Source organism: Embiotoca jacksoni, unplaced genomic scaffold (genome assembly GCF_022577435.1).
Source record: "Embiotoca jacksoni isolate LCO1_2020_lvr unplaced genomic scaffold, fEmbJac1.0.p SCAF_95, whole genome shotgun sequence".
Lineage (NCBI taxonomy): Eukaryota > Metazoa > Chordata > Actinopteri > Embiotocidae > Embiotoca > Embiotoca jacksoni.
The window spans coordinates 150981-165585 of NW_027185453.1; the positions used below are offsets into that span (position 1 = coordinate 150981).

General features: G+C 44.9%; 1 protein-coding gene across 2 annotated transcripts in view; it reads left to right on the forward strand.

Annotated features, from left to right (window-relative positions):
* cd2ap (CD2-associated protein) overlaps positions 1 to 14605 on the forward strand; it is a 58868-nt gene that overhangs the window by 4672 nt on the left and 39591 nt on the right. For both annotated transcript variants that reach the window (XM_069142007.1, XM_069142008.1), the window contains exon 2: positions 4970 to 5127. In XM_069142007.1, coding sequence (XP_068998108.1) covers positions 4970 to 5127 — 158 coding nt within the window. The remainder of the gene's footprint in view (positions 1 to 4969; positions 5128 to 14605) is intronic.

The following is a 14605-nucleotide window of genomic DNA, read 5'->3' on the forward strand; positions in this document are numbered from 1 at the left end:
ACTAACTACTGTTAGCTGGCTGGTAGAATCCTTATTGGAGGGCACCCCTCGTTCCAACAGTGTTTTTGTAGCGAAGGGCCTTGCCTGAATTAAAGCTTTAATAATTTGGTTACATTTAAATCTAATATATTTGGCTAGATGTATCGGGATTTGTCAGATTAAGGTAATAAATTTATCAGATTATGTTTTTTTTTTTTCTTGCCATTATGCTCATTGACTCTGAAATCTAGGGTTGGTGGGAATCCTGCCAATTAAAACTCCATACAGACTGAACAAAATAACAAACAGTCCGGTGCAGCTTCGATGTCTTTGAGCTTCATGCTTTACCAAGAAATATGGTGTATGAGAGTTAGAAAGGAGATGCTGTTAAACACCTGACGTTGTAGTGGCCAACAGGAAAGTCTGCTCTCAGATTATTCACACCGATCTGGCCGGGAATCGGTAGGTTGAATGAGGTCGATCGTTATGACCTGCGAATAATTCCTCGGTTCCCTTGTGGAAATCAACTCATTGTTTTTTTTTTTTTTTCGTTCCCATCAGTGAAGAAGTATTTACAGTAAATAAAAAAAATGTAAAAACAGGAATTTAAGTGAGTTAGTCAACTCATTTGATTAATCCAACCTTAACCCAAAGTATTTTATAAACAGGAGAAAGCCCGTCACAATTACTTTTAGAATCGCCTGATCACAATTGATTGAACTGATTTCAAATATTCTGCATCAATTTTAAAAGTGGTTATTATTAATCTGGATGAAAAAAGATGGATAAAACAAAAAAAACATCACATTCCCAATTGTTGTTTTCCACCGTTTGAGGTTTGATTGGCGCTCTTTGAACGACGTCATCTCGTATGAACGTTCTTTACGTTGACTCTTGGCGCATCTCATTTTCAGAAATGTTCTTTGTATGTTTCAGTGACAGGCGTCATAGGGAACATGTGTCTAATGAAACTATGACGAGAATGAGTTGTTTTTAAAGATTTAGACAACTGAATTATGAATCGCAAGTAATTGTATGACAGTTAACCATCGACTAAAATGTCACGACTGCGAGGAACCCGTAACTCGGCTGCTGGTTTGTTTTGCCTCTGTCCAGTATCGTCGCTCTGATGAGGTGTTTTGTGCAACACAAATAAATTCTGAGTTTTCCTGTAATCACTGCAATTGAAAAAGTATTCATCTTTTTTGAAGGTACCGAAAAATCATACCTTGCGAGATTTTCTCCGTATACCTTCACACGGTTGATATCAGCTGTTTCTCGTAACATGCAGCCCAGTCAGGAACTGATGGGAATAAATAATAATAATAATAATAGTAATAATGATAAACTCCCGAGGCAGCTTTTTTAAAATTATTTTTTTGGAGCACTGTTTGGCTATGCTGCAGAGCTGGTTGCGCACTACGTGTACATCTTTCTCACCCACGTCTCAGCTGCAGCAAATATTTCAAGAATCCAGAACCGCCACTCCCGAAAAACCTCGGTGTCACACCACCAGTCACCAGGAAAGTCGCACATTGGTCAGTGTGTCTGCGTGCGTGCGTGCGTGTGTGTGTGTGTAGTATTGTGTCTTACTGTTCTCTTCACACCCACATCAGAGACGGTTTGGCTTTTTCGTTTCCCCTTTTGCTGCCGGCGGCCTTTAAACACGCTTGTCATGCCGAGTCATCAGTCAGGAAGTAACGCGGCAGTGCGGTTTATGTCTGCGAAGCGATGTGGTTCCATTTTTTTTTTTTTTTTCATGGAAATTGGTGACGCAGCTCTCAAAGTCAAAGGAAGCTGCACCTGCTGTTTTGTCTTATTTCTTAGATCCAACATGTGCTCAGTTTTTATTTTTGTTTTGTTTTTTTGTTTAAGCTTGCAACTGCAAGTTTTAACACATGGAAATTTCCACTCGGCCTGCGACGAGAAACCATTTAATAATCGGGGCACATCGCAAAAATAAGCAAAAAGTAAAGATTTGACCGGCCGGCATCCAAACACAGAGCGAGGCCCGATTGGTTCCCGAGCACGGCCCGGCCCGATCCGACCTGGTGCCTACACACTTTACATCAACACGCATTTTTATTTTCTTCATCGAGATGAAATAAGAAACAGATCGCTGAGCGGTGGGGTTCCATCAATGCCTACGACTGCGCTCCGTTATGTGCCGTGTAACATTATGCAATTAATGTCATTTTATGCCACCATCCTACTTTGTCGGTGAACCCTCTATCGGTTTCTTCTTCTGGGCCGCCGCGGGACGCCCGGCGCCCCCTCTGCCCTTCGTTACATCTCATCTCCCTCTTCTTCAGTCTAGTGACTCTTGCTCTCTCTCATCATCTGCTTGACAGCACGCCATTTAGTTGATGCACTTTTGCCTCTTCAAGCTTTTGTTGACCTATTTCTGCCTTTTGGAGCCGGACAGGAGAAGAACCCTCACAAGCTTGGTAGCAGCTGCTGCTGGGACCAGTGAAATTAATCTTTTGTTTTTAATTAGTTTAGAAATGAAAGGAAAATGGTGCGTTTTATTATTATTATAATAATTATTATTATTTTCATATATTTGCCTATTTAGAGTGTGTGTGTGTGTGTGTGTGTGTGTATGTGTGTGTGTGTGTGAGACACCGGTCACAGAACTCAACATCATAGTGTACGGATGTAAAACTCTGACATCATTTGCCCACCAAATGACTCTCAGGCCCGCTGACCTAGATCCGCCCGGCAACATCTACGCATGGAGCTTCCTCATGGAGTTGCAGCGTGCCGCAGCAGAGTATACGTTTTCGTGTGCTCTCTGAAAGACATGCTGTCTGGCAAAAAGCTTAGAGCGGATAACGCAGTTCAAGGGACCGTTGTCTGTTCCCGGGACCGGATCCAGGACCGGACGAACTGAGTCGTCCCCTCACCCAGAAAAAAAATAACTTGCTGGATAGTCGTTGTCCAGGTTACTCTGCTGTTAGCGGGCTTTTTCCTCACTTTCATTTCACAAGAAAAGTTTGTGGGCCACTTCTTAAGCCAATAGAAGTATTTAGGGCAGAAAGCTGCTGCTGCTGCAGGAAGTTTGTTCCTGACACACACACACACACCACACACACACACACACACACACACACACACACACACACACACACACACACACACACACACACACCACACCACCTGTACGCTGGCTGTGTTTAATGTATTTGGAAAGGCATTTCCGCTGAGGAACAAACCAAGAGGACTTTGTCCGGCTGCTGGTATTTCGCAGGCCAACACCTATCATTCACTTCACTCCCTGCACTCACTCTGGAGCTGCGAGCCAGACGTTGTGTTTTTTTCTTTTTTTCTTTTTTTACTACACACAGAAGTGTTGTCAGAGTTTCAGCTGCGTGCGTCGCTTTGTCTCCGCTCGAGTAGACGGGGCGTTGCTTTGCAAGCCGTAAACACCCCACACTCCAAAACCAAAGTTAATCACAGTCTCCAGAGAAGCCGAGTCGAGTCACCCCCCCCCCCCCCCCCCCCCCCCAGAAAACAGAGGTTTCTAGTACAGAGAAGTCTCCTTGCATATGGAAGTACAATTTTAAAAAAAAAGGCCTCAATTATTTTTCCTGAGCACCACAAGTACGACGATCTAAGTAACGCTTCAGCTCGGTGAGGAAAATCCAAAGCATAAGTGTCCAAAGCCCAAAAGGCAAACAGAAGTATAACGCTTTGTTTGGTTCCATTTTTCAATGCCAATAAATGGTTCTTCATCACAGTGTATATGTATATCAATAAACTATAATTACGCTATATAATAGTGGCATAAAACGAACCAAATTTTTTTTTAAACTTGGCAAAAATGTCAAGATTATGAACTCCCTATATATCTGTTGATAACCTGGGTTACATTCTCCTCCTCTAAACTGTACTGAAACTAAAGATTGGTATCATAGTGTGTGTGTGTGTGTGTGTGTGTGTGTGTGTGTGTGTCTGTCTGTCTGTCTGCGTCTGCCGAGGTGATGTAATCTGCTCTGCTCATCCAATCGCGCGGAAGCATGCGACCGTATCTCTTCCTGCGGTTACAACGGACAGATTCTCCCAAACTGCAGTCCCGGGGGGGTGGGGTGTGTGTGTGTGTGTGTGTGTGTGGGGGGGGGGGGTGCTTTGTAGGTTAAAATATGACATAAATATCAATTCTAATATACAAAGCCTATTACTAAATTGTAAACAAAGAAATCCCAGAGTCAAAATAAACAATGTACTTTGGTGGCACTGATTTCCTGCTCATGTTTCTAGGACGCTGCAAGTTGTTAGAAATAATTTTGGAGGAAGAAAGGACAAGTTGATAATTAATTTAATACTTTGATCAATCGATAATTCATAAACGGTTCCTTTTGATATATAATTAGCTGTTTTATTCTTTTTTGTATTTTGTTTTAAGCAGATAAAAATAAATAAATATATATATATATACACATACATATATATATATATAGTCAGTTACGTGTTGGTTGTGGGGTTTGCAGAATGTAGGCGTGTAAAGTGTCCCGTGTGGCCTCTGTGTTTTAGTTTTGTCGGGCTGCTCGATGTGAAGCCGGCGGAGTCTCTCTGAGATCAGTTAAAGGAGTTAAAGGGCCACGACGTGTCGTCAAATATCTCCTCTGCATGTCGCTCAAACCGGCTGCACTGAAAGCAGTCAGACAGCCTCCCTCACCTTCCTCCTTCACTCGCCCTTCGTTCCACTGCATTTTGTATTTGATGCAGTCAGAAGACGCATAAATATGTATTCACTTGTTTGCAGGAACTCGTTTCATGTTGATTGTCTTTTGTGGCTGTTTGACCAACATTTGGACGTAACATGAAATATAGAATTCTCATGATATTGGTTGTTTGTTTGGTTGTTTAAGTCTTTGCACTATTGTTTAGTTCGTTTAGACTTTATTTTTGAATTTTCTGATGTAAATTTACCAATAAAAGTCAAATAGTCTTGTCTTTGTAACCCGCGTGTCCTCTGTCTCCGGAACAGAGGTGGTGGTGGAGTACGAGTACGACGCGCTCCACGAGGACGAGCTCACCTTGCGGCCGGGCGACGTCATCAAGAACGTGCGCTACGTGGAGGAGGATGGCTGGATGGAGGGCGACCTCGACGGGAAGAGGGGCCTCTTCCCCGACAACTTCGTGAAGGTGAGAGAGGAGGATGCCGGGGTCAGAGCTCAGAGCCCCCTCCCTCCCCCTCCCACACACACACACACACACACACACACACACACACACACACACACACACACCTGCGTTCCTTTCGGGCCGAGCTTTTCGTCGGCTCTTTTAAAATTTTTTTTTTTTTTTAATGTTTCTTGTTGCCGTGCCGACCGGACGCTTCCTCCGAGGTGTCAAATGCTCTTTGTTTGTTGTCGCCGTCGGAGATAATCCGATCGAAGCTTCGGGCATTATCGGACCCGCAGCTCGGATGTAGTCTACTCGCTCATCTCTTAGACTTGAACGGATCTCCACGCTGCGAGTGTCCTGTGTGCTTCCATTAAAAAAAAAGAAAACACAGGAGGAGGAGCTTTGAGTGATTTGTAGATTACTGGATTTGTTTTTCTTTTTCTCTGGTAGAAGACAAATGTGTGTAAATACAGAAATCCTGTCGCCCGGTTTCACTTGTGGTTTGTCAACACGGAAGCTTTTGTTGGACTGAACTATCCTGCAGTCTCACGGCGACATGGAAACACTGCGCTCGCTTTTTTCCCCCGGATTTGATGAAGGATGCAATTTATGGATCGGAAGAAACGAAGAGTCACTTTTACTCCCGTCTTTATTGTTATTAATAATGATAATGATAATGATAATAATACAACTTTATTTGTATCGTACCTTTCATACAGGAAATGCAGCTCAAAGTGCTTCGCATCAAGATCATTACATGCAGTGTTTCACATAAAAACAGACATAAAGGAGCATTTAAAAATATAGAAAAGAAATGAGATGTATAAGAACGGATAAAATGCATCAAAAGGAATACAAGTAGACTTGATTTGGGTCGTTCTCTAGGATTCAAGTTATGATATGAAGTAGCGGAAAAAAGCAGTTGTAGCGGTTTGAGCGTGCTTTTCTAGAACTTTACTTCACACAGTCTGTAATATTACCCTGGTAACACACTAGAGATGAAGCCTTGGTTTAAAAGCTCACCCGGGTCCAACCCGTTCGTACACTACTAAAACTCAATATTACAACCGAGGACTATTTCAAGGTGTCCTTAAAAATCCCCCCCACCCCCCCCCCCTCCCCCCCCCCCCCCCCGTGTCTGTGTGCTCGACCCACGTAGTTGCAGATGATGAGTTTCGTGCGCTCTGACGCTGTCGGGAATTATGAATTCTCTTTGACCCAGCAGAGCAAATCTCATTATACCCATTCGTAATTACCGGTTCGATGTTGTATGAGCTCTCTAAATAAACATAGTGTTCAAATTACAAGTCGTTATTTGTCACCGCCGTGCCATTTCATGCCTCGGAGGGCGTGACCGTTGTTCTCCGGAGGCGAGGGAGCCGTCTCCGGTTATCGGTCACGTACAGGGGACACAAAAAAATAAGTCCGCTACGAGTTCTCGTCCGTGCTTCAGAGAGCAGATTCTGCTTTATTCACCGTGTCACTCAATGCCCACAAGCTAACGTCGGCTAACAGCTGTCTGCAGGTATCGGGGCCTGATAACGGAACACTTGAAAGGAGCGGCAGCAGACGGATCGGTGTGCAGACTCTTCTGCTCCCTCGGTGCTGAAAGCGGTCATTAAAGTGGATGTCTGCAGTACTTAGCTGAAGCGTGACAGTGCGAAGCCTGATGGGATCGCATGTAGTTTTTAGTCTATTGTATTCTTTTTTTTCTTTCACCCAAACCTAATTTGGGTAGAAAAAAGTCTTTGGAAATGTTTTTTAACATTATTATTATTATTGAAAACCTGCTGTCGCAGCTTTTCTACTGGAATGAACTGGGACTGGAGATGGTGGTGTGAGAGGGCTGTTCACCAGCTGGAGCTGTACATCGTAGATACGCAGGATCTGTGGTGTCTTCTCATTGAACTGATTCAAAGTCTTCTGTTCTGGAGGCACACGAGTGAAATCTGCTTTTCCTCAGCGAGATATTTACACAACTAATGAAGCGTGAAATGAGTCACTGCACTACTGCTGGCTTCTTCTTCTCCTTCCTCTCCTCTCCTCTTCCTCTCCTCTCCTCCTCCTGGAGTATGAGAGTGAATCAGATAATTATGAAACGTGCATTAAAAGCACTGACCCTGTATTCATTCGAGGAAATAAACTCATTTTTGGATGTAAGTTACAAAAGATCTGCAAAAGTGAGTGAATATTTCAGTGACATTGAGAAGGTCATACGATCTGTTGAGGTGGTGCAGAGACAGCTGGGGTCTGACCTTTTAGATGATCGAAAGCGCTTCCGTCTTAAAAAAATAACACCTCACAAGCCTGAGGAAAGTAAAAAAAAAAAAAAGTAAAAGGTAAAAGTGTTAAAAAAACAACCCCGAAGTAAACAGTTTAACATGGATCATGTGTCGCATGGGACTTTCCACTTTCCACTGCTTATCTCTGGTCTCGCCTTGCCTCCTTCTATCCTCTGACCTTTCTATGCAGAGCTTCCATTTAGGGTCTTTAAACATCATTGGTGGGAGGGACAGGCATAAAAGAGCGTTAATACTGGAAGTTGTAGGTCGAAAACGGTTGGACATCCTATTTTTACAAGAAACTCAGCACCACTCCATCGGATGAAGTGGACGGGGGGTTCATGAACCCGGAGCCGCGGCACCAATCTTAGTGCCGGAGTAGCCGTGCTGTTTAGAACCGCAGCTAATGCAACGGTTCTGTCGGTCACCGAGGTGGTGAAGGGTCGTGAGGGCAGAGATAGAGAGCTCGGTTTACTGCTTCCTCAACATATATGCAGCAGATCGCGGGGGGCCAGAAAGATCTAATTCACCTCGCTGCAAAACCAACTGCAGAGCTGCCATCAGGAGCAACTGATCATCGGAGGGGATTTTCAGCTGCAGTCTAGACTTCACCGAACTAATGAGGAGCCGCAACCATCAGTCACCTCGGAGTCTCCACAACGTCATCACGCAACTTAGATCTGTTGGATACATGGAGAGTCAAACACCCACAAACCAGACAGTACACATGGGTTAGGGTCAGCAACTGCAGGACCAGTGCAGCTGGACAGGATTTACATCTCTCACAGTCTCAGTTCCAGACTAAAAAAAACCCCAGCTCAATCAGTCCAGTAGGGGTTCACCGACCACCACCTCGTCAGCTTAGGCTTGATAACCTCACCCGGGTTTAAAGGGGTTAACTCCTACTGCCACTTTAATAATAAACTTCTGCAGGACAGCTACTTTTTGTCAGAGCTCTGTTTTGTTTTTTGGCAGCACTGGAAAAACTGAGGAAAAGGTCGCTTCAGTTTCTCTGGAACAGTGGTGGGAGAGGTCGGAAAGGCATAGATCCGTCGTGTGTTCTGCCAGCAGTACACCTCAAACGCCACCACGCTAAAAATCAAGTCTGCTGTCAAAGACCTCGAAGCCAATATAACAAGTATTGAGGAGGGGCTTCCAGAGAGACCCCGGATCCCCAGCGTGGGCCGACTGCTGCAGGAGAGGAGGTTGGAGTTGAGCTCCTTCCTGCAGGAGAGTGAAGTGAAGGGAGCTCTGGTCTCGTTTTCCTCCAGTTGAAGGACATGGATGCCCCGAGCTCCTTTTTTTCTTCAGCCTGGAGAGATCGGTGGCGCAGAGGAAGTAGATGACCCTGTCTGAAGCTCCCAGGAGGAATATTTTAAAAACAGGATCACTTCCTGTTTCAATGCCAGCGGGCAGGTACTCCCCCTGCTGCCCAAGAAGGGGCGACCTGGCCCTCCTTAAGAACTGGACACCAGTGGTCCCTGCTTTGTGCTGACTATCAGGTTCTTTCCAGAGCCTCCAGCAGACTAAGAGTCTACTTGGAAGCAATTGTAAATAGCGACCAAACTTACTGTATCCCCGGATAGAACGGTTTATGGACAACATTTTTCTCATTCGTGATGTGTTTGGCATGTAAATTCCACGATGTAGATGATGGTATTGTCTCACTGGATCAGGAGAAGGCTTTGAACAGGGTGGATCCCTCTTATCTGTTTTCTGCACTCAGGGCTTTTGTGCTTGGTGATGTTTTTTTTTTTTACCTGGGTGGGTCTGTTGTAGAGTGGTGCTGAATGTCTGGTTAAAATGGGAGCTGGGCTGAGTAGACCGATCCCTGTACAGCGAGGGATCAGACGGGGTTGTCCTGTCTCGGGGCAACTATACAGCCTTGCTTTTGAGCCTCTGTTGTGCAGGCTGAGAAGTCGTCTCAGTGGTCCGTCACTGCCTGCCTCCAGTCTTTGTCGTCCCCCTCGCTGTCTCTGCGTATGCTGATGATGTAAACGTCTTCATCAGAGGCCGGGGAGATGTTCTGTGTCTGCGGGGGTACCATGTCTCTTTATGAGACGGATTCATCTGCACGGGTGAACTGGGAAAAATCGGGGGGGGGGGGGCTGCTAACGTTCACAACCCCTCACCTGGACAAATTTCAGAAAGCAGGGAAAAAAAGCTATTTATGAAATCCGTGTAAAGGTTGTGAACTTGCGCTCTCTGGCAGGTTGAAGGAGTCGAGGTGGAACGAGTTCTTTGGCCCAGATGTTTCTGGCAGCTGGAGGCGGCTGTACAAGCTGCCCGTTGAAAAGTGGACAGCAGACCTCCAGTGGAGGGTTGTACACGGGGCAATATCTACAAACAGATACAGAGCACACCTGGATCCACACCTGGGGGAGGAGTGTTGTTTCTGCGGTCAGACTGAGACCCTGGAACACTTGTTTGTTCGGTGTCCTCGGCTCTCAGCTCTCTTTGAACTTTGAAAAAGATGCTTTCAGGGTCCTGGAGAGGACTTTTCTTTCATTTTATTCATCTTCAGTCCAAAATATTGCACAAAACAAAACAAAAAAAGGCTGTCCATACACTGGTGAACTTTTTATCTGATTCTGCCAGGCTGGACATCTGGCTGACACGCAAGAATCGGGCTTGGGGTGCCGGCAGCGAGGATCCGGTGAAAGTTCTGGAGGGACTGTTGAAGGCCCGACTCAGGGTGGAACACGCCTACTACGAGACGGTGGACAATATACAGGCCTTCAGGGACAGATGGACTATTGGGAGCATTTAATGCTCAGTGGGTTGCTGGTGGAGAGCTGGTGGCGAACTTTGGAACATATTGATCATTGCGACTGATTGTTCCTTTTGTTCTTTGGTGCTTTATTTTCATTATTTTATTTTGTTCGATTTGCCTGAAGGTTTTTATTTTCCCATTTTTGCTTTTCAAGTGATATTTTTAGAGTGTTTTCTGTTTTCCCCTGCAAAAGTGAAATAAAGGGACTTTAAAAACCCAAAACCTTCTTCTTCTCTCCTCCAATCCTCTAATCTTACGCAGTGAGATAGGTAATCTGCTGAGCAGCCTGGCCGCTCAATAGGGCAGTTAATCCTGTAAGGAGCCTGCCGGCTGTTGAACTTTGCTCCCGACAACATTGTAGCCGTGTGACACCTTGTGCGTCTTCTTCCTGCTGCGTGTCCTCTGTGTCCTCGCTGTGCGATCGGAGGACAGTGCGACATGCCTGACGGGGAGACGGTAAGAACATTACCTGCATGAAAGGCCGACATGATGACAGGAAAGTTTGGGTCTGTGTTTCTAAAGTGTGACGTTATCAGGTGTGTGTGTGTGTGTGTGTGTGTGTGTGTGTGTGTGTGCGTGTGCGTGCGTGTGTGTGTACTTTGCGTTGCTTCTGCTGATTCCAGCGTTCCCGGGTCTGTAACACGTTACAGTGTGTGTCTGTGGAAACGGGACACATTGAAGGATTGCAGTTGGAGATTTCTGTTCCTATTTGTGTGATTTTTTTTTTTAAATGTATTTATTTTTATTGACCTTTTACACCTTGAGACATTTTTAGGGAACTTTATGCTAGAAGTGTAACAGTACACAAACTTCACTGTGCAGTTTGAAACTCGGTTTCGAGGTCAATGTTTCATATGTTTTAAATAAAGGGAGCAAAAACGAAAGACATTTTATAACTACGATTTTTCTCATTTATTTTGAAAGTGTCTCATTTGCCTTAATTCTTACTGTGAATAAGAGAGAAAAAAAAAAGAGAAAAATTGAAAACACGCTGAGCTGTTAACTCTCAAGTGTAAAATAAATCGAGTAGAAGATGTAAATTACAGCAAAGTGCAACATGTTAATAAATGAGTTTAATTTATCCGTTCAAATCATCAGCTTCAGGAGTTCTGCTCTTCTCTCGTTTTATTAACGCCGAGGAGACGGTGAAATAGCGTCATTAGAATCTTTGCGCTTTCGGTTGCGGTTCCACATCGCAGCAGTTTGATTGATCCGCGCGACTCCTGGGAGAATCCTCACACCGACACCCGCTATGAAACCACTCGGGACAAATACGCGCAACGTTCGACACGTTGTTTAGAATCATGCGCAGTTTTGCATGGCGATGGTGGGTGTGGCTTCAGGCAGGCGTCCGCGTGTTGTCCGAGAGGACAGAGGACACCGTCGGTGGTCCGCCAACACAATAACGAGCCTTAAAACGTCTCAAATGTCCCGTTTGACGTTTTCTCGGTCACTTCGGGATTTTGCAGTTATTTTTTGGGTGATTTGTCCAGATCAAAACTGCTCGATTTTTTTGTTTTTGTTTGCCGCAATCCAATTCCATTTTTTTTTCTCTCTGTGGAAAAATGGGCTGGAGAGTCATAGAGATCATTTTCTCCCTCCTGTGGTGAGAACCACACCGCAGAAATATTTATTCTGCACGTACTCGGTGCACAAAACCGCCGCGTGAAGTGTAAACTGGTGTATCTGGTACCATCAGGCCGACTGATGGACGTGAGACGCCGACAGATTTTTCCCGGTCAGTTTCTTGAGAGGTTTGTTTTGATGATGGAGATGTTCACTGTGAATAAGATGTTTTCTTTTGGTCTGGAAAAGGTTCACCTTCTGCTGTAATGTCTTCAGCAGACGGGTAACTTTACTGCAGAGAAATCACACGTTGAAAAATAGCCACCTCCTATTATTATTATTAGAGCAACATATCTGCATTAAGTTGATATTAACAGGCTAATTTATCTCCACCAAATAAGTGTGGAGGTTTGAAATGTCAGCTGCCTTGATAGTCATGCAGTTCCCCTTTCCTCCCCTTTATTTAAATCCCCTGCTGGTGACACAAGTGTTTTTATTAAATTATGAATTATCATTTCACTGCCTGATGGATGAATCCACTCGTGGTGATTTTAAAAATCACAAAACTGCTCAGCTGACACTCGTGTGGATTATTGTCTCTGCTCGTGTTCCCTCACAAAGACTCCCGGCTGATAGTTTCACCTCTTTGTTAAAGCTTGCAGCGTTTTATGTTTTTTTTTTTTTTTTTGAGGAACATTGTTTTGTGCCAGATTGACTGACATCATCTGGAAGACTTGTCAGAAATAATAATAACATAAAAACATGGAGATGAGGAGGTGATCGCTATATCACGGTGTGCTGTATGTGGAATCTCATTCACACTTGGATAATGTGTGTGTGTGTGTGTGTGTGTGTGTATGGATGTGTGGTCACCTTTTAAGCCTCCTCCGTACTGTAACGGTGTCAGTAAACTTTTTTTTTTATTTGTATAAAATCGAGATCCCGATTCTCTCAAGATTTTTTGGTTTCTTCCAATATGAATGTTTATCGCTTTCATTTGCCTGTGAAAAGATACGACGGTGCCTGATATTAAGATATTCTGTTTAGTATTTTATTCTATTTGCACACGATGTTCTGGTAAAGCAACAGTATATATAATATTGAGATTTATCGCCTCGCGAATTTCAGATCAGTCGTATCGATAAAATGCTACGACAGAGTCTGATCAAGGATCAACGACTCAAAATAAAAACCCCACAGACGTCAGAGGACTTACCATCGTCGGTGAACCTGAAAGAGGATTCACATGGTTATTAAACGGCAGGCGGATCATGAATATGTCACGATGCCTGAATGTCACCTGTGAACGATGGAGAGAGAATTTGATGAATCACTGACCATAAAAACAGACGGCTTCCGTCTCTCGTCGTCTCCCAATAAACCTTTGAACCGCTATTTTTCGGTGCGTTGTCTTTCGCACGTATTCGTAGTGTTCGGAGTATTTATTTTTTCACAAATTGTTTCAACATATCATCAAGACTAAAGTTTTTGCACGTACACCCTGAAATATTGTGCTTTTATTTTGGGGGCTGAATCCTCGACACCCCAATCCAACATCTTTTATCTTTTTCTGTTGGTTTCCCTGGATTTCCACAGATTGCAAAATTGGTCTGTTGACCAGGAAGTGGAGGTTAATCTAGGTTATTGCGCACACACCCACACACCCCACACACCCACACCCACACCCACCACACACACACACACACACACACACACACACACACACACACTCCAGCTCTGAGTTAGTTATTCCGGACAGGAAGCTGGTTCTGAGGTTTATCTTCCGTCCACGCTGAGGTCGACGGGAGTGTGTGAACTGCGTGAGGTTCGGAGGATTTTGGTGGGAGAACTTACAAAGACCGTTCCGGTAGGAAGATACGTCTCCAAACCAGCAGGACCCACACATCCATGCAGTGAAACTGGGTTCTGGTTCGCACCAGCCCAAAATCAATTAGCCAATCAGCAGAAAAATAAAGTTTCGACCACTGTTCATTATTTGCTGAACATAAAAAAAATGAACCAATCAATCACGACAATAATCTTCGATGAATCGACGGTGAACACGGTTGTTTGTTGTTCTCCTGCCTGATGGCCGCTTTCTGAAATGAGGAATCTCCTTCTGTGAGATGCTGATTCATCGAATTAGCAGAAATGTTTTTCGGTTGTGTGAAATAACACCACGCGTGCACATCCAGAGGTTTGTCAGCGGTTGAAGCAGCGGACGCACTTCGTCTCCCTCCAAACCTTTTTCCACGCCCGAATCTGTCGGGGTGTTTTTGGAACTTCCCGATCCGGCCGACGTGCTTTCTCACACCTGCAGGAAGTGGGAGGGTGAACGTCGCGTTCGGTTTCACAGTTCCGAGAGAAATATCGAAAGTCGGACGGTCGCACGCACGCACGCACACACACACACACCCGCCCCCCCGTCATCGTCCCCCCACCCCTCCCTTCCCGACACCAGTGAAGATGTGTTGTGGACTTGGTTCTGGCGGCGGGGAGTTTCCCAGGCAGCCGTTTCACGGGGCCTCACGGCGTGGGTCGTTCACCGTAGAGCGAGCGCCGACGCTCGTTGCCATAGTTACTGTTCATTTTGTGCCTCTTTAGCTCACCGGAGTGCCGATTATCGCGCACATTTCACCTCCCCTTTATGTCGTGTGAAACTTTTTCACCGTCTCATATCCGCCCAAAACGATGTCATGACGATTGATTTTTTTTCCGCCTACTTTTGTTACCGTGTTCGTTGCCAACCTGCTTGCCCGGTCGGCATCCCATAACTCTCCTGTATTACTCTGACCGTGTTCAGAAGTCATGGCCACGCTTCACAGCTGCAAAATAAAGAGGAACAGAGGTGTTGGGTGTTATTTCTGGAGCTCCA